The sequence below is a fragment of the Idiotropiscis lumnitzeri genome, chromosome 15, assembly GCF_059441095.1.
Source record: "Idiotropiscis lumnitzeri isolate Australia: NSW breed Sydney's pygmy pipehorse chromosome 15, RoL_Ilum_1.0, whole genome shotgun sequence".
Classification (NCBI taxonomy): Eukaryota; Metazoa; Chordata; class Actinopteri; order Syngnathiformes; family Syngnathidae; genus Idiotropiscis; species Idiotropiscis lumnitzeri.
In genome coordinates, this window is record NC_142405.1 from 13052369 (window position 1) to 13075112 (window position 22744).

At 38.2% G+C, this 22744-nt stretch overlaps 2 protein-coding genes across 7 annotated transcripts in view; both read right to left on the minus strand.

Moving 5' to 3' along the window:
- Positions 1–1198: 1198 nt before the first annotated feature.
- On the minus strand, positions 1199–11769 carry mettl22 (methyltransferase 22, Kin17 lysine). 3 transcript variants are annotated; one of them, XM_088317956.1, is made up of 12 exons: positions 11714–11769; positions 9893–10056; positions 8695–8875; positions 8483–8625; positions 8274–8314; positions 6782–6926; positions 6583–6654; positions 5772–5825; positions 4219–4299; positions 3599–3701; positions 3048–3216; positions 1203–2487 (listed from the first exon to the last, which is right to left on the minus strand). In XM_088317956.1, exons 2-12 carry the CDS (start codon positions 9996–9998, stop codon positions 2413–2415), a joined length of 1170 nt encoding a protein of 389 aa, XP_088174082.1. In that variant the 5' UTR covers positions 9999–10056; positions 11714–11769; the 3' UTR covers positions 1203–2412. The 3 variants fall into 3 exon arrangements, with proteins under 3 accessions (XP_088174084.1, XP_088174082.1, XP_088174083.1); XM_088317957.1 differs by lacking the exon at positions 11714–11769 and adding an exon at positions 10987–11100; XM_088317958.1 differs by lacking the exon at positions 11714–11769 and having other exon boundaries at positions 1199–2487; positions 9893–10022.
- Positions 11770–13674: 1905 nt separating this feature from the next.
- Positions 13675–22744, minus strand: part of septin12 (septin 12) — a 69788-nt gene continuing 60718 nt past the window's right edge. For all 4 annotated transcript variants that reach the window (XM_088316670.1, XM_088316673.1, XM_088316672.1 and 1 more), the window contains 6 exons: positions 22246–22383; positions 20579–20696; positions 20393–20488; positions 19914–20010; positions 19040–19091; positions 13675–16566 (listed from right to left, as the gene is read on the minus strand). In XM_088316670.1, the coding sequence (XP_088172796.1) occupies positions 16401–16566; positions 19040–19091; positions 19914–20010; positions 20393–20488; positions 20579–20696; positions 22246–22383 (667 nt within the window). In that variant the 3' untranslated portion in view covers positions 13675–16400. The remainder of the gene's footprint in view (positions 16567–19039; positions 19092–19913; positions 20011–20392; positions 20489–20578; positions 20697–22245; positions 22384–22744) is intronic.

The window sequence follows — 22744 nt, forward strand, 5'->3', positions numbered from 1 at the left end:
CCGACTGCACGCCAAGATATGACCATTTTAGAAGATAATCGATTATTTAGTCGTGCCACACTAAGTGACATTTTGTAAGGGTGTTGCGCATACTGGACCTTTAACTGAGAGTTCGAATGAGCGAACAAGTGAGCAGAGACAGAGCCTCTGTGAAGAAGCAATTGAGAGCCCCAAAAAAAGCATCAGTTCACTTGTGGGATAGAGTGCAATAAATACAGCCATGCATCATTATAGTCCCACTCCAGTCGGAGCTCATCTGTGAATTTGCAGTCAGTGAATGTTAATAGGAAATTAGCCAGCTGATGAGTAGACGTTTATGAATTATGAAACTGGTAGCCTCTTGTAGGATCGTCGAACGATTATTTTATGAATAAGGATGGCGGAACGATGACGGAAGAGTGCCCAGGTCGGAGGGTTGGCAAAATAGGGTAAAGTGCCCGGCAACAAATATCCACTCTGTGCAAGAAAGCTCCCCCACTGCCGTCCTCGTCTACAAAATATTATCAATTGTGTTGAGAGACCAACAGACGAATTCCGTGGTCAAATCTTCATAAGAAAGTGCAATTGCTTTGCCTTGTGCATGTGAATTATGCATCATTTACGTTCTATAGAAGCTGCTAATATGTCACAAAATATCATCAGGGATGAGCTCAGTACAATTAGATTGAATTGGATGCTGAGCAAAAAGCACTCACCATCATCTTCTAGGACAATATGGAGGCTGTCATGAATGCATCATAACACGTTACCTACATTAGCCATCGGTTCATCTTCAAAATGGATATTGATGATTCAAATCCATACCTTTTTTTATCCCTACTAATGTGGGCAGTGTAAGGTAAAATCTGAACAAATGTCATTTTTTGACAGCTCCATGATGCCAATACAGCAACACAAACTTATCTATTCTAAATTATTTGTTCTGCATCCTTTTGTCTTTGATACAGACAGGACAACGTCTATATTATTCTATTTTTAACAATGACGTCGCAGTACCAGCTGCAGTGTTTTTACTGGGAGGGTATGTTTGTCCTTAAATTTTGTGATCACAAAGAAAAGAAGTTACATCTTGCCTGCATCATGTCATCTGATACATGACAAAGTTGGATTCCTTTGATTTGAATGGGTTTCACAAATAAAAATGTGTTCAGATCATAGTTTCGGAATGATCAGAGGAACAGTACCATATGTTACATTAATTTTCTTTTTTTTTTCAAATACTACGACTACTACTAATTCATTACATATCCAAATCATACAGGAACTTCCAACTCACACAAGATGCTTGTGGCCAGAGCCACAATTGATTTTTTGACGAAAAAGAATAGAATATTTTTATTTCACAGATCATTAAAAACTTTTATTCACTTCATCGTGGCCTATTAATACCCAGTCAGAAACAATCCAGTTTCACAGTTTCTGAAGAGCCCAGATTGTGTTAATCTCACAATTATGCTTGTAAATGCACGTGTGCTTATACATTAGTCCAAGCAGATTAATTATATAGTAAAATGAATAGTTTGAAAATATTCATGCTGAAATTAGAGTGGATATAAAAAGTATAAACACTCCTGTTCAAATGGTAAGTTTTTGTGATATAAAAAAATGAGACAAACATAAATCATTACAAACCATTGATGATGATGTATGACTCAATTGGAGGAAAAATGAAATATTTTATATAGGGGAAGTAAAATTACAAACAACTGAGACAATATTGCTCTAGTGCGTGCACAGCCTTTTATAGTAAGATTTGGCTCTGTTTTGAATCAGTCAGATTGAATCTTGTGCAACAGGTGAGTAATCACACATGCTACTGATTAACATGATTTTTAATGTGTCGGGTTAATTCTGAACACCTCCAACTCAACAACAGATTTGTGGTTGTGTAACCACATTATCTGAACTGTTCATTTTTATTCCCCCTGTCTAAAATATATATTTTTTAATCCTCCCATGCATCCATATCATTTGACATAGTGGGGTAAATGGTTTCTATATTTTTTTTTTTTAAATTTCCATTTACATGGCAGCCTCAAATTATGACAGAGTTCTGTTCCGACAACACAATTTGTACTTACGTCAGGACACCCTCATTCCCACAGTAGCCTATGCAAATTCACAGTAGTACAGTCAAAATTACAGTCACTCTTTGTTTGGAAAAACACTTCTAACCAATAAATATAAATATAAAACAATCAAATAAAAAAAAACATTGAAAAAAAAACTACTCCTTTCTTGCACACTTGCGAGCAAACTAGATGTAAACTATAAAACCTAGTAGACCGAGGACCACCATAATATCATTATTCTAATAGCATAGGAACAAATACACAAAATTAAACTGAAACTTGAAGATTTGAGAGGTTCCTGGCAGAGAATAGCTGTCTGGGATGGTGGTGAGAGTGCAGGTCAAGATGTGCCCTGCTCAGAATTGGATTGGGCTTGGTCAAATGGTACTCTATTGGCAGTCACCTTCCATAGCTCCTGAAATTGCAACATAATGATGATGGAACAGGGACAGGCCAAAAAGCTCCTGATACGACACAGCGAGGTCAGGCAGAATACTTTTCATGTCAGATATTCAGCTTTAATAGCACAACGGTGGTACGTTACTTATAAGTTAGACCAGAGGTCGTCAACCACCGAGCTGTGGCCCAGTACCGGTCCGCGGGCCACTTGGGACCGGACCAGCGTTGTTATCGTCAACGATGATGATGACGAAACTATTTCGTTAAGGCCTCAGTTGCCAAATAAAATGCTTTGGTTCTCATCTTACTTTGGAGCAATGAGCATTGATTTCACTGTGACCACTTTATCAGTTTGCAATGCATAATCCTTTGTAGTCGATCAGAAAGTCTTTGCTATTGGGTAGAAACCTCGTATGCTTACTTTTAACAAAAACGGACTGAAACCTTTTTTATTTTTTCTCAACTAAATTTTTGAAAACTCGACTAAAACATTTCCGTCGACTAAAAATAGACTAAAACATTTTTAAGTTTATGTCAAAACTATCACAAATAGGAATGGACAAGTGTGTTTCTTACCAGTTGTTCGATACGTTCATACTGCAGAAACTGTGGGAAGGTACAAGGGAGCTGTTCTACTGTGTAGCTACATTGTCCATCCTCCAGATCCTCGAGCTGGGATAGGCAGTGTTTAAAATGATTGTAGGCGTCGCAAGATACGTCCATTTGTCGCAGGGTGAAGTTGAACCTGGAGAACACCACATAACGACTTGTTAATCACTCTGCTTTTATAGATTTATATTCCTATAAAATAACATCAATTAACCTTGAAAGGAGAATGCGTTCACAAAAACCTGATTGGAAGACTAGAAGAAAAAGATGTTGCCAAGCTTCAGACTGAAATGATTGTGCCTGATTCAATAGCATTAAATGAGAATGGATATGGGTCAGCACTGGTTCAGTTCTTTTTTTTTTTTAGGCAGCAAATGTGAGCAAGAAATCCCAGAATATTTCGCAGTGTGATGCGTGAACATTTGAATGATTAGAACTGATTTGATCCATGCGCCATGTTCCCCAAAATGATGAGTTGAATGCTGCCTGCCACAACGGGGGTCAAATGTTGTCCTCACCTTTTTTCTATGGAAATAAAGATGGTGCAGGCGTGAGCAAAGTTATTGCACAGTCGGTACAGTGTTCGAAAGAAGCCATCTGTCAGTTCGTCATCATAACACACTGGTGACACAAATAAACACACACAAAATAAGTATCCATCATGAGGACACTATAGTACGCCAACAACTAGCTGTGTCAGCTTGCACATGTAATAGGTAACTTCTTTACTTACACAAGAAATGAGAATGTTGGGAAAAAAACCATTTTCCCTCCCAAAATGCTGCACAATAATGTGAATGATCAAATGATCATTTGCAGCTGTGTCACACATTAAGCAGTTTTATAAACGAGATGTGAATGCTGGGTTTAATATTTTAACATGATAGTAAAGCAAGCACTGTTAATGGTAGATGAGTCCATTGGATTAACTGGAAGTCACGATATTTATTGTATCAGGAAGTAGAAAAAGACGGTTATAATATGAAAAGAAATGGTCGCCTTACGTGTACAGTTTAAAAAAAAAATCCATTTGAATTATTAGATGGCACAGGTAAAGAACAAAACATTAAGCGCAAATGTGCGGATGATCACAATAAAACAAGTAGCAGTGAGTTCAAGAAGATTGTTGTTGACCTACCATCGGCAGCAAGAATGACACTGGCATTGTCATGTATATCAGCTACTTCTTCATCTGTCCAGCTAAATTCCACATCAGGATCTACAAGTGAGACAAATGGACACGTCATAATTAAAGGAGAAACATAAAACTGCAATCGATAAAAGGGCACACCTGGAACATACAATAGTTTTCTAAGACGAGTAAAATGATGTCTTTTAGTTTTTGTATTGCTAATAAGGGTCAGCATCGATAAAAAAATTAACAAGAGAGCATTTGTCTTGCAGAGTATGTAAAGAGGCTGCAAACTCTTCCATAACGCAATAATCAGGATGTACATCGCACAAAAAGAACAGATCCAATGTCTCCGCATTGTAGGACTCATAAAGGTTATCTCATTTTATGGAATTTTAAAACCTTCTGGTGCATCGTGATAACTACAAAACCTCCAGTGCATCATGATTACTTCAGTGGCCACGTTTTAAGAGCAATTTTTCTTGAAATGCAATTATTTCTATGGTGGAATTGCCGAGCAGAGTGTAGAATGCTTTCTACTTCTCCCCTCCATTTATCTGTATTTTGTGGTTAGTTGTTTTAACTACAAGTAAACTTCCACTGACTCCAAGATGGCTGAGAGACAGTAAGTCATACTGCTGGAAAATCCTGGCAATCCTTCTATTCCAGGAGATCCTTTTAGGTGGCCGACCGGTTAGCACGTATCGCTTACAGTGCCAAGGTCCAGTGTTTCGAATCCCGAATCCAGCCTTCCTGTGTGGAATTTGCGCGTTCTTCCCCGTGTTCTTCGGGTACTCAGGTTTCTTCACACATTCCCGAAACATCCAGAGGAGATGGATTGAACACTTGAAATTGTCCTGAAGTCTGATTGTGATTGCTTCTGATTAATGTGCCATATTTGTATAACTGTAAGTATGATACCTGTATTTATTGTGTTGGAGCATCTCTTTAATTGAAGGGGGGAAAAAAAAAAACGACACTTAAAATTCAACATCTGCGCCCCATGGAAGCAAGCGGCAGCAAGATGTGTCTGCAGCCGAATGTTCGCGTCTTCCAATCACAAGTCGTACAGCAACTGCCTTAATGTCATTAACGTGGCAAAAAGGACAAGTTTTTCTGGATTGTTATTTGTGTAAAAACAAAACAAAACAAGACAAAAACTATTCGAAAATACATTAAACAAAAACCTCTGCATGAGATTGTTCTGCTATCTTTAAAGGAGACTCATTTTCAATGGAGGAACTGATGTCCTTCTCAAAGTTAAACCACAATAAACATTTGTTTAGTGTGTTATTTCTTCATATTGAAGTGTATTATCACGTATGTTCATGTTGTACTGTATTTATTTTCAACCACACACTGATTCAAAATGTAAAAAAAAAATATACACACACACAGTATGTCATAAAATGTTTTGGCGGCTGGAATAAACCCATTTGCATTAATTTCAATGGGAAAATCGACCTCGATTTTCAAACGTTTTGAGTTACAAAGGGGCTCACAGAATCAATTAAGTTTGTAAGTTGAGGTACCACTGCAATTGCAATAAATCAAATTACCTGTGCAAAGGTCAGATCTGAGCCAATCCAACTGTCTCACTTTCACATCACCACCTGGTTAGATATAACAGAAGAGTTAAGCAACACATTCCATCATCATTTTTTTTTAAGCTGGCATGCATGAAGAAAGGACAAACATGGATGGCTAACCGAAAAATACAAAATTGCCAGGAAACAAAAGCAGCTAAAGATACAACATACGGTAGATTTACACCTCCAAAGTTGTCAATATCTGGTGACACCCAGTAAGCTAATTTGAGATATTGTAACAAATTTGCACATATTTTGGTATCAAGGGATAATTAAGCATTCAGGGGCTCGTTCAAAGCAATTTATTTTAAGACTTGCCCGTAATCTGTCAGTGATGACAGATCACATTTATTGCGCAAGTGTATGAAAAAGGTTAACCCAGGCTTGGAAATCTAAAATAAAGAGCTGAATTTTTCAGGGTGCAAATGATTATTATTAGTCCTAAAATTAATCATAAATTGTTTTGGTGTTGCAACGCTTGTAGTTGCCTTGTGCACACAAAAGAGAAACACGACAAGTCATGGCAAACAAAAGCAAGCAACTGCGTTAAAATAAAAATAGTTTTCAATTATCTTGTCTAAAGATCACAATGGTTCATTTATTACACGAGTTTTTAATCACCTTCCAAAGTTAATCTGTCGTTTGTAGATACTGTGAACAAGGTCCACAAGATTGACGACATGGAAACAATCATAGATCTACATGCACAGTGTTTGATTTAATAATTGAAACTATCTTACATAATTTATGGGGTTTTTTTTTGTTGTTTTTTTTTCCTCACCTGAACGCTCAATCACGTGTTCATTTAAAGTTATATTTCTCTGGCACGTGCTTAAAAGGTCCTCACCGACATCTGAAACACAACATTTGCGCGTTATACCAAAATCAAACCCTAAAAAGACATCTTCAACTATGAAATAGTTTTGTATGTGAACTCAGTTGGCTGAAGAGCAGTTCCTCTCAAACATCTGGCCCGATACCTGTGCAATACACCCGCTTGGCTAAAGGGCCCATGATGATGCTGGTTAATCCGGCACCAGCTCCTAACTCCACAACTGTTGCCCCTTTGAACATGAGTGGCTTCGCGAGGAGGAAGTCAGCCAAGAGTAAAGCTCCTCTCCAAACCTGGTGAGAGGAAGAAAAACAAAAGGTGCTTTGATGCATTTGTCATTCCAACCGGTTTACAAAGCATAAAAAAAAATAAAATAAACAATATTTCAAACTGCATTTAGGATTCCATCAGAAAATTACAGTGGATTAGATTTAAATCCCCTTTTCCATTGGAAGGGTTCTACCTCAAAACAGCATTTTTCCAGGAATCCCGCAGGTCCTGGGAGTCAATTTTGACTTAAATTACGGGATTGGGATGGAACAGGATAAAAATTTCACAGGAGCAAATGTGAGCGGGAGAGTCCATGAAGAAGAAAACTTTTTTTTTTTTATTTAAAATTTTTGAATGTATCTTACCCTCAAAATGGGAGCGGTAATAAAGAGTGTGTCATTCTGAACGGAAGCAGGACAGGATGGGAGTCGTTTTCACTGAGACGGGAGAGGACAGGAATTTTTGGGATGGTACAACATTTTGTGTCTTTGATGTTATAGCTTTGTTTGCAAGCAACAAAAGTATAAACATTTTACAATAGGTCCTTGGTCCTTCTCAAACACAATATGCTTATTGGTTACATAATGTTTTAATGAAGGGTCAGCGGGCATGTCGAGCACTGGATAACTTGTAAAAGGAAGAAGCAACAAGCAAACCTTTGCTTTATCGTCTTGCGTTAACTGGTGACATCCGGGATTTTTTTTTCCCATGATAAAGCAGTTTTAAAAAACACCATTAACTAACAAATGCATCTTTGTTAGTCTGTGAGCGTGAGTTGAATGAAAGTGAAATGAAGAGTCTGCAATCTCAACTCATTCACAACATCCATCCATCTTCTGTACCGCTTCTCCTCACGAGGGTCGCGGGGGGTGCTGGAGCCTATCCCAGCTATCTTCGGGCAGTAGGCGGGGGACACCCTGAACGGGTTGCCAGCCAATCGCAGGGAACACAGAGACGAACAACCATCCGCGCTCACACTCATAGCTGGGGGCAATTTGGAGTGTCCAATCAGCCAGCCATGCATGTTTTTAGAATGTGGGAGGAAACCGAAGTACCCGGAGGAAAGCCATGCAGGCACGGAGAGAACATGCAAACTCCAAACAGGAAGGCCGGAGCCGGAATCGAACCCATGACCTTTGCTGTGATGGCAGAAGAGAATAAATGGCATACTGTATATAAACTTTAGTTTTAGTCTTTTAAAATGCTCTCGTGCTTACAAAGACACACAATGTAGCCTAAAGAAATACAGACAGTGACCTACAAAGTAGTTAACTCATTCACTACCACCAGAGTAAAAAAAAAAAAAAAAAGAATTGACGTCTTTATCCGTCAATGGCAGTAAATGAGTTAAGGAGTCACATTTTACTAACCTGTTTTCCGACATCCTCCAGTGGTGTTGCCATAGTATGCTCTGCAAACACAATATGTACTTTATTTGTATGTACTCACATAAAAAGTGATCCTTCCCAATGCGTACACAATGATAATGTTCAAGCAAACCAAGATCTGTAAATAGCTGTTACTAGCAATAACAATGACAACACCAGATATAACAACAACAAAACGGTTTGGTACTCACCGATCCGTATGACGTCATCAAAGCACTCATCCGCCTCATCGTCAGTATTTTCCTCATTTAGTAGTGCGGAGTTATGTGATTGTTTGAGGATGACCGGGCAGATCACTTCCCTGCTGCTGTCCCCTGAAGGATTAGTCCGAGGTCTGAGGAAAAGCAAAACAGTTGTAACGCAGAGGATGAAGTTGCTTAACTGATCTGGAGCTCTTCCCTACCGATGTGAGACGTCCAGATCTCCATCTTCATCCAAGGCTAGTTCGACGTTTCTTTCACTGGCATCGTCTTCATCTTTTCCCAGGGGAATATGTGTTTCGCTGTCACTCTTTTCCCTTGTAGCCTCATCATTCCTCTCCTGCTTTTCCGTATTGGACACAAACTTGAATTTGGAGATGAAAACTGGATGAACAGATGAAAGAAAAAAAAATGTAAAAAGACAAAATGTATATGTAAAAGAATGATTTACAGTTAGGATCAGAAGTATTTGGAAGTTGAAATATAGTATTAATAACAAATGCATCTTTGTTCATCTACCATCACGGAAAAAAATTATTGACATGACCATGACTACAAAAATAGCTCAAAACAGTTTAATCTGTTTTTTCTTCATTTTAACAAATCCAATCTTTACCTTTAAAAAAAGTGAGACACAACCATCATTATCAGAATTCACACTTTTTGTGATATTTATTTTTTTGCAGTGTCCCGTGAGATTTTTCTAATGTATCATGGCTGCCTTGGCTCAGTCAAGGTTGGGAAACACCGCTTAACTGGGTTGCGATCAGGCCACTGAATGGTATTCAATTTCTTTCGACCATCCTAGCTCAGCGCAGCGATTGCTATGGTCATCAGGATGTTTCTAATCAATGCTCGTCCCATGAGACTATTCAAAATGGCCTCCTATTCAGTTTACAACCGATTTCAACATTTTGTTTATTGCATCTGTGACCTGCTTACAGCAGTTTCAGCTCACCAGGATGTTTTGACCTTGGTTATAGCTTTGTACTAAAAGCACAGGTGATAGCTTTTGTGGTCTACACAGAAGCATTTAAAAATAAACCGTTAGCCTTTGCAGTTTTCCGTTATATTGTGTTTGCGCTTGTGTGATTAAAGGTCGTGATTGGCTTTACTGCATTTTACGCAACTATGCTGTTGTTATTTACGTAGGGTATTTGAGAGCCTTGATTTACTCGCTCACTTTGGCAGTGACACAGGAATATGCAGGCGCTGTTGGCGCTATAAATAAAAATACTCAGTCCCCGAAATATATTATGCCACAGTGTCAAATTGCAGGTGTGTGTTTACGGAAAGCACACACCCCCCAAAAAAAATAAATCAAAAGTCAAGAATTTAATTTGGCAACCTTTAATTTCATTGCATAACATATAAAAAGCAAATAATTCTCCTCATACATACCAGGCTGTCCAACATTGTTAAGGCGTGTCATTAGATGGCGGGCATTGGTCAGGAACATGTGAACATCTGACAGCACGCAATCATGTTGAAAGACGATCTGGTTCATGGCTTTTCAATCATGGTCATAGAACGGTAGAACCTCTGAGTCATCTGCTTACAAATCTCTGAGAAGATTGTAAGAGTAAACAAAGACTGTTAGTTACAAAACTTACACTCCCAGCTATACATTTACATTTTGAAACAAGGATTGTTCATCAGTAATTCTGCATACAGATTAGTCACTATTTAAACAAGACTTTAAAATCAAATCAAATCATTCAAATACTTAATCTTAGTAAAACTATATACCGTGTATGCAGAACACAATACTCTTCTGACATCTTGGGACCTTGAGTTCTCTCTTTAGCATTGCATTCTCAAAGCAAGTCGAACCAGTTAACCAAGAGCTAATTTTACATGAAGGAAGGACTTCAATTTTATGGTTGAGATCATAACAGCTGGGGAGGCATTACTTCAATTCAAATATACATTGTTAATGGGTCAGAAAAACAAATTTGAAAGTTTTTGGGCTGTAAACGATTTTGTCTTCTCGATTTGCTGACCTCGTGATTTAAGTAAAATGGGCAAAAATCTACCGTTTTTTTTAAGACTTTAGTGAATTTTTTAAAATAAACATTACAGTGATTATTTTTGAAATTTTGTTTTTACAAGCAAGAAATGGCAACAATAATGACATTCAAATATTCAACTCCAGCAACCAAAAAAATCTTTTTTTTACACATTACAATAATATATATATTATTATTATTATTTTTTTTTTTGTTTTTAATTACTCATCCAATTAATCATTCATTCATCCACTGTCTGTGCAACTTCACCTCAATAGGGTGGCGAGGGGTGCTGGAGTCTTTCCTAGCTAACTTTGTGCAGTAGACGGGGGACACCCTGAACTGGTTGCCAATCGCAGGGCACACAAAGACGAACAACCATCCACGCTCTCACTCATACCTAGGCGCAATTTAGCGTGTCCAATCAACCTGCCACGCATGGTTTTTGAATGTGGAAGTAAACCGGAGTATCTGGAGGAAACCCACGCAGGCACGGGGAGAACATGCAAACTCCACACAGGAAGACCGGAGCCGGAATCAAACCCACGACCTCCGCATTGTTAGGCCATGGCGCTAACCAGTCTTCCACCGAGCCATCCTGCAATGAATCAGTCATCTGAAATTTTCCTCAAACAATCCCTATCAGTCAGGCCCCCGTAACCACCCAAAGTTGTTATGTAACAATGTATACTGGCTGGCAACCAGTCCAGGGTGTACACCACCCATTGCCCATTGTCAGTTGGGAAACTATTATGTTTAAATTGTCCCTAACACAATACATGAATATTGTTATCATGCTATTATGTTGCCGGACTGTACACTACTATAGGGTTTCGTAAAATCAACTATTCCGGTATGAGTCATTAAGTTAATTAGCACAAAATCTATATTCGGGAGGTTAAGTACCACCAGAAAAAAACAGGTCTATGATGTCTTGCATGAGTAAAAACAACGGCTATTTAGACTTTGCAAATAAACGGCAACGTTGCACTTCTTTTTTTAATACATTTTGAGTTTTGATCATTATAAACATATCAAACTCCGCTCCTTTTGATAACGACAAGCATAACTGTCCTGAGAAGCGAGAACCTCGCGCCTCGATAAAACTGCGTGGTGTCATTAAATGTACGGACACCAAAGTCTCAAATGCGTTTTATCAGAACACAATCACAAATATACATAATACGATTATTACAATGTGAACATTGCTGACCTCCGTTGCAGGCGACACACCTCCTTTGCATGACGGTGTAACGTATTAACTCGTCCGGACTAAACAAAACAAGGTTCCGTTAACTCCCCGACGGGAGAAGTGAATCCAACGGCGGCCATCTTACGTTGCCAGTCGCTAAATTGAATACGTAGATCGATTTCTCGACGGTGTTTTTACGTTATTTTCCTTCTCTACGGCAAAAAATGCCCCTGTGGCTGGCATACGTTTGTACCAATAAGTCTGAGGGAAGCGCTGCAAAATCTTTTATTTACTTAAATGCCACAAATCTTGACACTGAGGCAATATGATCTGGATGGTCAATGCAAACAGTGTCATTTGTTGTTTGAGTGGCTCTACTTGCTCTGTGCAGTGATCCTTGCCTAAAACATGCACTGATAACTATTTTTTAGCAATCAGAAAATAAATAAACTGATGTTGTCAGGAACAGAGGCAATGTAAGAAGGCTGCCATGCTCTCTCGCACCAGCCACAAGTGGCCTATTCATAAAGATAAAGATAAAGATGTCCTTTATTAGTCCCACAATGGGGAAATTTGAGAATATGTACGCCTGTGCATGTGCATAACAAAATTAATATTAACGTTAAATATTAATATCAATATTAAATTAAATTAATTAGAACAAAAACTTAAATCTGTCAGTAATCTGTCATTAATTATAATTCATTGAAATGTCAATTCATTTTGTGTTGAAACATATGAGTGGCCTATATTAACTCATTCACTGTCATTGATGGTTGTGGAAGCCAAGAAGTGAATGAATTAACTTTTTTTCAGTATTTCATGGTCATATGTTGCAAAAACATTGAACACAATAGCTGTGATAAAAAAAAAAGCCTCTACAAATTCATTAATGTTTGGTCTGTGATTGAGTTTTTAATTTTACAATTTCTTAATTATTGTGGTTGCCATTTAAAGCAATACACAAGAGATCATGTAAATTATTTACGTGCAGAGTACTTGTAAGTAGATGTAGTTGCAGCAGTGTCCAGTATAGTGGCTTTTCGTGAAGAGACCAAATTAACATAAAGTATCTACTTTAAAATAGAGTTCAAATGAAAAAAAAATATGAATATAAATCTATTCATTATATGTCTTGCTTGTCTTCCTCAGTAGCGTTGTGGATAACAGGAGCTTATCCCAGTTGACTTTGGGTTTGAATATAGACATACCTAGACTTGTCTCCAGTCAATTGATTTTTAACACGAAGCACCTGTGTCAAAGTGCTGCTGCTGAAATCCACAATCTTCTGTATTATGGAAATGTGGGAATTTAAAAAATGTAGCACAAAGTTAATGTTTTTTTGTTTTTTTTATTTTATGCAAAGTACAAGAGTCTGTGTTGTCACATTTTGCCATTGGATAGGAACTGTGGTGCAGAGGAAATGTCTGTTGTACACAGAAAATGAAAGTTTATTACGAAGGTTTTACATTATACATTGGAAAGTGACAAATATTTCGTAGTAAATCAACAGCGTTAACATGTGTATCATTACTTAACTGGTAAATACATAGACAATGACATGGAGAGTGAGTAAATGCTGAGTATAAGCACGAGAGGAAGGAGTTTGGTACAGAGGTGCAGGATATAGGGCAGAGCAGACGATTGGGTTGTGGGAGGATCACATAATTACGCGCCAAAAAAGATTTCATGGTTCCGATGCACTTCAACAATTAATCCAATCATTGAGTATTTGCATGACGGCTCCTTTCACAATAACTTGGAATTGAGCAAATCAAAGCTACTGAAAATAATCGTCTCCAAGAATCTATTTTAACCCTCATTTATCCTTGGAGAGCCAGCATAGCGAGTCTCACTATCTGGAAATCAACAATCATTCTAAACTTTTTACAAGCCTCATCTAAATATTGGATCACTCCAGCTCATATTCATTTATTGCAAGAATATTTTTGAGATCTCAAAAGTGCAATTACAAAGTGATGTACAAGAAAGAACTGAACTTTATTGAATTGCGCTATTAAGTGTTCCGATATTTATACACTCTGGTTCACATGCTTTCGAATAGCGTACAGGATTCACAAATGTTATCGATTACTCCATTTAAAGTCACCATGAGTCACAATGCAAAATGACGCTATAGTTATCGCAACAAAATCTCTCAAACGAAAGACTGAGAGTTGTGGTCTAGCATTTTTCCCCACCTCAAGCTGTTCAGCTTGTTTAGTAGATTCTATATTCTTGACATGGGTTTTATTTTATCAATCAATCCTTTATCCTAACTGCTTATCCTCACGAGGGTCATAAGAATGCTGGAGCCTCTCTCCCAGCCATCTTTTTTTTTTGTAAAAAAATAATTTTGTATTAAGTCAATTTTAGTTATTTGAAACAAGAAGAGGACACACTTGACACAAATATACAGCCATTTAGAGACTAATTAGATTGATCCAATTAAAACGCTTCAATACTTCAATATGTTGGATTGAATTTTTTTTTAGAACTCAGGATGGCAACAATAAGGCACACATGAACGAACCTGTAGTTTGGAAGTAGATGAGTATCATCATCGGTTAGTGTGAAACAGCTCCATTGTTCAAAAGCTTTCCTTGGAAAAGATTAAAAAGTCAAAATAATGTTGAACGGCAAAAACAGAAGCGATGCGACGGAGATTACGAATGACACGCAGTGAAAATCAGTAAAGTGATCTGATAAATTACCACGCGGATGTAGCCATCATGTTATTTCAAAATAAACTTTACATGAAACAATTATGTTGCTCACTTGTGATCAGATAGCAACAGTGTTACAGTATGAAGAAGTTTACACTGCTAATACCAGATGAAATAATTGTATCAATGTAATCATGACCTCATAACAAGAAATAAAGACACTGAAAATAATCTATACTCAAAGAAGAATTGGGCTGCAGAGTTTTTAAACACATATTGTAGTTGTTGTAATGTTACCCAATTATTTCGGTAAATGATAAAAAGGCTTAAAACCATCAGTGGGATGCCTCATTAGGGTCACGGCAAAACTATAATTGTAGAACAATTACCAAAAGACAATTATATTCTCGTCCCGACGTCTGTGATGACTGCAAGGTGATACTATAAAGTGTAAGTAACTTGCAGGGCTGCTCATTAGCGCCCAGAACAGCCTCTGATTAGCTGTCTGGCTACATGGAAGGAAGGCAGAGAAACACAAATGCTTTTGGCGGCCCATACAACACAAAAATTCTATTTAAGGTTGTTATGCGTAAACACATTTTCACTCTATACTAGTGCCACATGGCCAAGTTAGAGTGGCATTTCTCTTAAGTTTCCAGTTCGACCTGATGACGTGAGAAGCTAACTAGTGGATACTATATACAGCTCTGTCGACTTGAAAAACAAGAAATTGGACTAAATACTCATTAGAAAATGTATAACTGGAATATAAAATCTTCCATTGGTCTTTTTCAAAGACACAATGTACCCTGCCCCTCTCGAATCACAGCACAAATGTGACCAATTACTCTGTCAGACAATTTAAATTTAAAGGGGAAGTCAATCAAAATAAATTCTTAAAAACACAATACATATTCGTTGTAGCCCCACAAGTCGAAAAACGGCATTCTGATAAATGTTGGGTTTGTCGAATATGAATTAAGCAGTAAAATATACACAGATGTCTATCTCAGGGGGTGGCCACTTTGTCACTTTGATCAACTGAAAATGACATCATTGTTGCGCAGGGCGAAGATGACGACCAACAGGTGAGCTGTGATTGGTCATTACCTGAGCAACTATGATGGCATTTTCGGTCGACAGAAACAGACAAAATGGCTGCCTAGAGAGATGACTAAAAATGAGTGGATTTTGTGTCTTTTATCACAAACGCAAAATTAATTGTAATGTCATGTTCGGGCTAGTGGAGGCACATTCAACATATTACTCCAAAGAATCTTTTGGGGTTGGGTTCCTCATTAAACAGTAAATGTCAGAATGTCATCGATTGATGTCATTTTATGATGCAAATGTGCGCTGTTTGGCCTTTTTCACAGCTATGTCTCTTTTTGCACAAAACTGTTGGCTTTACCATTTGTAACGTGAACTTCAAGCTTATCATGGACGTGATGAGCCAAATGCTTAAATATAAACAATGGCCATTTAGCATTGTCCATGTGATATGACCTGTAAGTCAAAGGAGAGGATAGCTGAGAGATTCAGCAGATACAATTAGAAAAGTAGTTTCCAACCTACGCAACTATATTTCAATAGCATGTTGGAAACTTTGACTCTAACAAGGCTGGTGATAAACAAGATCTACAGCAGGGGTTTTAAAGTGTGCAGGTAAATTGCTGCATTTAAGGCCTGGGATGTCAATACGGATTTTACTTTACGACTTTTACTTTTATAATCGCAGGAAGTTTAGATACACTTGTTTCAGACCTTTACGTCACTCTTGAAACTCACTGCCTTGATTATGCCTTTATATGCAACCATAATACCAGGAAATACAAAATGAGTCACATTCAAAAATATTTCTATTTTTTTTGTCTCCCATAAAAATGTTCATTAAACAATCCTATTGCTGGTCAATGACCAATAACAACAAAAATCTGACATTTCTCCATCCTGCTTCATGTAGTAAAAATGCTCTCTTGTCCCATCTTTCCTTTTGAGTAGATGGGTAGCATCATTCCAGGTGCTTGAGGCTGACGAAGGCATCAGAGGTGGCTGTCTGAGTCACATTTGTCAGCAGTCCCGTTTTCCAGCGGCCAAGTCGAAAGTCCTTGTTCGATGAAATTGATGTTGCTCTCGTTAAGCCGTCGTACACGGTATGTTTCATAGTGGATGTTGTGTGTCACGTCTTTCAGGTCCTGCAGGTGAGACCTTCAGCGGAAGAGCAAAAATAAACAATGGTCTGAGTCACTGAATATTGTTTTACTTAACTTCCTCATGTATTTAAGTAAAACTATAGTCAGCCAAGAACATTGGACAACACCAAATTTTAATCAGGGATGGTTTTGTTTCCCTAAACATTTATTGGAGACAGATTTAAAAACATGTCTTGATGTTGTTCTAGCGCATTAGGCTTTTGATATTTTCTTTTTAAGTTTGACCTATAAAAGCTTGTGCAATACGGATTTTGACAGGTTTTAATTTATAGCTATGACATTTCGGAAATAAATTCCACTTGCGTCTTAACCTAACCCTTAATTCACAAATATTTCTAAATACATGTTAAAAAATACCCTTCAAATTCCATGCTCTAATTTAGCTGCAAATGTTTCTGATTCGATATGTGGGACTGTTAAAAATTCAAAAAAATCAAAATGGTTCCATGCAAAAACCAAATATTTCACCTGAAAAAGCATGAAATAAATGAAATAAATAAATTCAATGAAACAAAAATTGCATTGATATGTCAAAGGTTTACAGTTATTTATTCTTACATTTCAATGGCCATTTAAACATCCTTTGTTTTTCATTGCCCAAGGCATGTTTTTCAACTCCTGGAAATGTCTAATTTTTCGATATTCCCATGAAACAATGTAAATTAACCCTCAGTCAGTATGTTAGCATCTGTCGATTTGGTGGCCATTTTATAGGCGACAAGCGCCTGATCACGACAGGGCTACCCTTTGCAAAGTCGTTATTTTTAGAAATGCCTAAATGATTTGCTGTAATCCCGTTTCTGACGTAATTTAAAATTTTACAATTTATTTTGTTGGATTGCAGTTTCCTGAACGATGACTGCTCAGCTTTGAGGTTATTTGGAGTGCAGTGGAGGCCAATATTTGACAAAAAATGGTATTTGTAAGTATGTGATGTATATTGCTTGTAAATGTTTTTTTCTTTTTTTTTTTGCCTGGATTTGTTTAAATCATGAGAGCTACAAAGTTACTCCCAGTTTTCAATCTTTCAGCTAATTGGGACATATCTGATTTGTTATAAAGCCAAAATTAGATTTTCAAAAAAACTTGCATATGCTCACTAAAGTCATTTAGTCAAGGACCAGCTTTTATTAGGCAGTCCAATATTCCATTCTCCTGATTGCGTCCCAAAAACATTGATATGGAGCCCTACGTCACGCAGGTTTCCTTTGCAAAAGTTAACAGTGGATTTATTTTCTCAACGTGACCCCTCTTGAACCTGACTGGAAGTCTTTTGGGCACATGTACTATGTAGTTTAATCCCAGTAAAGCTGTGCACTTTACATTCTAAAACACCACAGGCAATAGATCTGAAGAAATTGAATTGGTCATGTAGTCATTTACAAGTAAATTGTAATCTGAGGTGTGTACCTTAAACAGATCAGTTCCCTTGCATTCAAATAGAGAATGGACAGGTTCTTATGTAAGTGATAATCCCTTTGGTGATCTGTGCTCACCTTAGTTCTTAACAGCACCACAGATCAATTTGGACGAGTTAATTAATACTGTATTCACACCAGAAAAAGTCATTTGGTTCGCTTGTTTGGACCAGACCAAATGCGGTCTTAATCTTTTTTAATTTCGTGCGGTTTGTATTTACACTGTACTTTTTGCAAGTGAACTCAATCAACGAGTGAGACGATCGGTGCTCCAGCATGGTTCAACAGAAGACAAGTATGAATCGAAGCTACAAAATTCACTATTATATTTTTCCCACGATGCTATGGGGGCTTGTTCAGCCCAATAAGGCGCTTGAGTCTGTCGTAAGTGCGGCTTGGCAATGGTTTGCATTCACACAAGCAAATGATTAGAAGCGCACAAAGACCACACCAAAAAGTGTGTCCCGGTCCGGTTGTTAGAGCCGTACCAGAATTTGTGCGTCTGCACACAACTGCATAAAAGGACCAGTGTGGGAAAGGAAGCGCAAGTCAGTCTGATGGTTTCAAACATTAAATTCAAATTGAGACAATAAAACAACTTGGTAGCTTCTTCTTTTTCTTCACAAGACAGTGGGGTTCAAGTGGCGGAAGCAAACCCGGTTAAGAATAATAATCTCTTAACTCCATCCTTTTGATCATCCAATCACTTTCAGGTGGCATTACTTCCGGGTATAAAGTAAAAAAAACAAGGACGACTTTTTTTAAAGTTAAGTTGGCAGTTGCATGTCGAAACTAGTAGAGATTTGTCTGAACAAAAAAAAATCAACTTTTTAACATAAAGAATAATTTGATTTTTTCGACTTGAAATATTGATATTTATTTAATATGTAATATTATTTGGCTACAGTAATCCTGAGACACATTTATAGGGTTGCCATAGACTAAACTTTCCCTTTGTGGTCCCTTTATTGGTCCTTAAAAAGTCACATCCAATATCATTTGTGAAAAAACAAACTGTCATTTCGTCATACTCATAGAAGCCAAGCTCACCTGATAAGGAGATCTCGCAGGTTGGCAAACTCACAATGTGCCACGTTTTCAACTGTAAAAAAAGGGACACAAATAGAATCATTTGTTTACAAAGTGACATACTATCTGAAAGGAGATATATTCTGAAAATTGGCATGTAGTTGCTTGTGTATAAATAGAAAGCAAACTTAAATCTTTTGTTTAGTTGGGCCACAGGCAATGTCGTTTTGTCTTGCTCGAACTCCCTAGCTTTAAAGGCAAAGCATTTTATCTTTCATTGTTAATTTCATTAATGCTGTTGAAATAAAGATAACCCACCTTTCTTAGTATTTCCTGTCAACTAACAGTGATCTATTTTTTAGTAAATGCTCATCCCTAAAATGGGCAGAGTCCGTGCCGGGGGCAGAACAGTCCAGGCAAATGGGCAAAAAATCGCCTCAGAGGACGTCAAAAGCGCCACGACCAACTGCTCGTACTTTTTTTTTTAATCTGTGTGTAGGTGGGGGCCGCCAATTTTTACGAAAGAGGTCAGAGGGTCAAGGTTGGAAAGCTACCCAGATAGCGGCCGCAGGGAGAGGGACTGACCGACAAGAAAGGGTCAAGTGCCCAGCTCTGAAAATGGGCAGATCGAGTTTATTCAAGGGTGGTGAACTATTCTGTTCCCCAAAATGGTTTCAATAACAACATATATTTCAACAATTGAAGACAAAAGGCTACATTGCTGTTGTGTGGTTTTGCGATTTGTGTCAGAATGGGACATTACTATTGAGTATTATTATGCGTTGAAAAGGTTCTTTACAACACCGTGGGTTTCACTTTCCATGCAATTAATCAAAATGGTGCTTTGTCAGCTCGTGTCAGGAATGGTAATATGGAACATTTTTCCTGTCCTCACCTTCAATAATTCCCCACTTGGTTTTACGGCCCAACACCTTGTTTCCATTCACCTGGTGCTCCTTGTCAGTCCCCACCACCGCGAAGGGAATACTTTCCTGGATGCAAAAATATAAGCACATCTCACTCAATCTCATTTGAAGTATGAGCAAAAGTCACATCGTGACGACGAGATGATTCTCAGGACAGTAATTCAAGTCATGTTTGGCGGCTCGAATAATTAATATTTTTTGGTGCAACCATTAAGGTCTTAAAAGTACAGTTAACATTGCTTGACTCTTGGAGTGAGGTTGATTAACACCAATTTACATGTATAGCAACTTCAAATGGCAAGATGAGCACAAACATTCAAAATGTTTAATGATTTACCAAAAAACTTGAACGGCAAGTCATGTTTTTTCCTGATCTAAACACTTCTAAACACAAACACAAATGTCCTGCTTTCTTGTGGCCAAGGAACAACAGGGACTCAGTTCCTACCCTGATCCTGTCATTCAGGAAGCGCTCTTCTGGATCCTCATCGTACTCTTTCTGGGGATAGACACGAATCCCGTTGCCTGCCAAGTCTTGCTTTATCTGTTAATGATCCAAAGGTAAAACACAGGTCAGCTCAAGGATTGAGTATATGGATGTGTGCTAAAACAAATATAGGCGATGTGTCCTCACCCTCTCTTTGAACTCTTGTCGTTCCTCAATGGTAAGTGTGTCTGCTTTGGCAATCACGGGCACAATGCTTACTATCTTTCCTAACCTCTTCATGAACTCCACGTCGATCGGACGTAACCTTGACACACAGTACATGACTGGTCAATTTGGACGAAGACAAGCATAAAAGAATAAAATAAAATCCTAATTTATATTGTACATTTAGGCGGCACGGTGGGCGACTGGTTAGCACGATGAGTCGAGGGTTTGATTCTTGACTCTGTTCTCCCCGTCCCAGCGTGGGTTTCCTCCCACATTCCAAAAACATGCATGGCAGGTTGATTGGAAACTATAAATTGTCCCTAGGTATGAGTGTGAGCGCCGATGGTTGTTCGTCTATGTGTGCCCTGCGATTGGCTGGCAACCAGTTCAGGGTGTCCCCCGCCTACTGCCTGAAGAGAGCTGGGATAGGCTCCAGCACCCCCCGCGTCCCTTGTGAGGACAAGCGGTACAGATAATGGATGGACATTTTACATTTATTGTTGGATCTATGCATTACTATGCGTCCATCGAGAGCCTGTTGACGTACTGTGTCTCCACCTGGTACAGCGGCTGCACTGAGGCGGACAGAGTGAGGCTCCAGAGGACAGTCAAAACAGCGCAAAGGATTATTGGCTGCCCTCTCCCCTCACTGTCGGACATCTACACCGCCCGGTGCCTCAGAAGGGCTCTCAACATCGTCAAAGACAATACCCACCCAAACTCCCACCTGTTCGACCTGATGCCCTCTGGCAGGCGCTACAGGTGCATCAAATCGAGGACCAATAGACTGAGAAACAGTTTCTTTCCGAGAGCCATCTCTATTCTGAACTCTCACACACACACAAGACCACCCTTACCTTGCAGAACAGCATCGTGATGTGTTTTTATATACCCTATTCAGTATTATTTTCCATTGCACTAACTATTCTCTTATTTATCTAATTTATATATTTATCTGAATTATTGTTGTATTGCACTGGAGAGGGGAGCTCTCTAATCTCGTTGCACTCTTGAGTACAATGACAATAAAGGGATTTCTAATTCTAATTCTAATTCTAATTACTGATTCGATAAAACACGTATTTTAGGACTTGCAAGTTAAATGTTTTTTTTTCAATGGAAATGCTCGGTCAGCAACAGTATATCTATATATATCTAGTATCATTTTTAAATGCATTGTGGTTTTCATTTTGTTAATGCTTTTTTTAAATTTTGGTTTTACTTATTTCATTAGTTTTCATTAACTATTATACAGATCTTTTAATCTGTCGTTTTGACCTTTTTCGGAGATTTTGTAATTTCCCGCTAATTTATATTACACCATATGGAAAGCGCTACGTTACAGCTCCAGCTGTTGTGAAATGCGCTATATAAATAAAGTTGTATTACATTGTATTGTATTTTTAGTCAGTATACAATATAGTACTATACTGTAACTGGTGAGTGGGGTTAACAAAAACAGGTTTGTGTTCATGTGACAGAAACCTCTTCTCAGTTTCCTCTTTCTCCCATCATCCTACATGTGACACGTGACACGTGAAATAGGATGTGGATATGTTTCATTACAATGTACAAAAAACACGACGTAAACATGAAGGTTTTTTTTTCTTTTTTTGCATGTGTTGTGTTTAGTGGAGAATGTTTACCTGTGTCCTGTTGCAGCCAGGAAGTAGATGCAGCAATGGACTCTGGTGTCAGGTATTCTCCTCTTACGGTTGACATGCAGCTCTTCTCGCAGATATTTCTCGTATTGCTCATTGATGTACTTGACGATGGGCTCCCAACTTGAGGGGAGTGAGAGTAGGGATGAGAGAAAATTGAAATACAAAGTTCCTTAAAAGGGTTAGTTTTCCCGACCATAATATGCGCCCCACTCGTCTAAACACGGCAATCTGATTAATATTACATTTGTGGTACCAAAATCCACCTTTTTTATCCATATCAGGGGGTTGCCATTTTGCCATTTGCTTTCAATTGAAAATGACATAATAGTGCCTAAGGGTTCAAGTAACAACCATCAAGGCTTACGGGTTTTCTGGGTTTGGCAATGTAACGTTCAAAAGCTGAGCCCTTCGGTACCGTGAGGTTGTTAGACAGCAAGTGGAAAAATATCTTTTGCTACTTATTTCATATTCTAAAAACGCA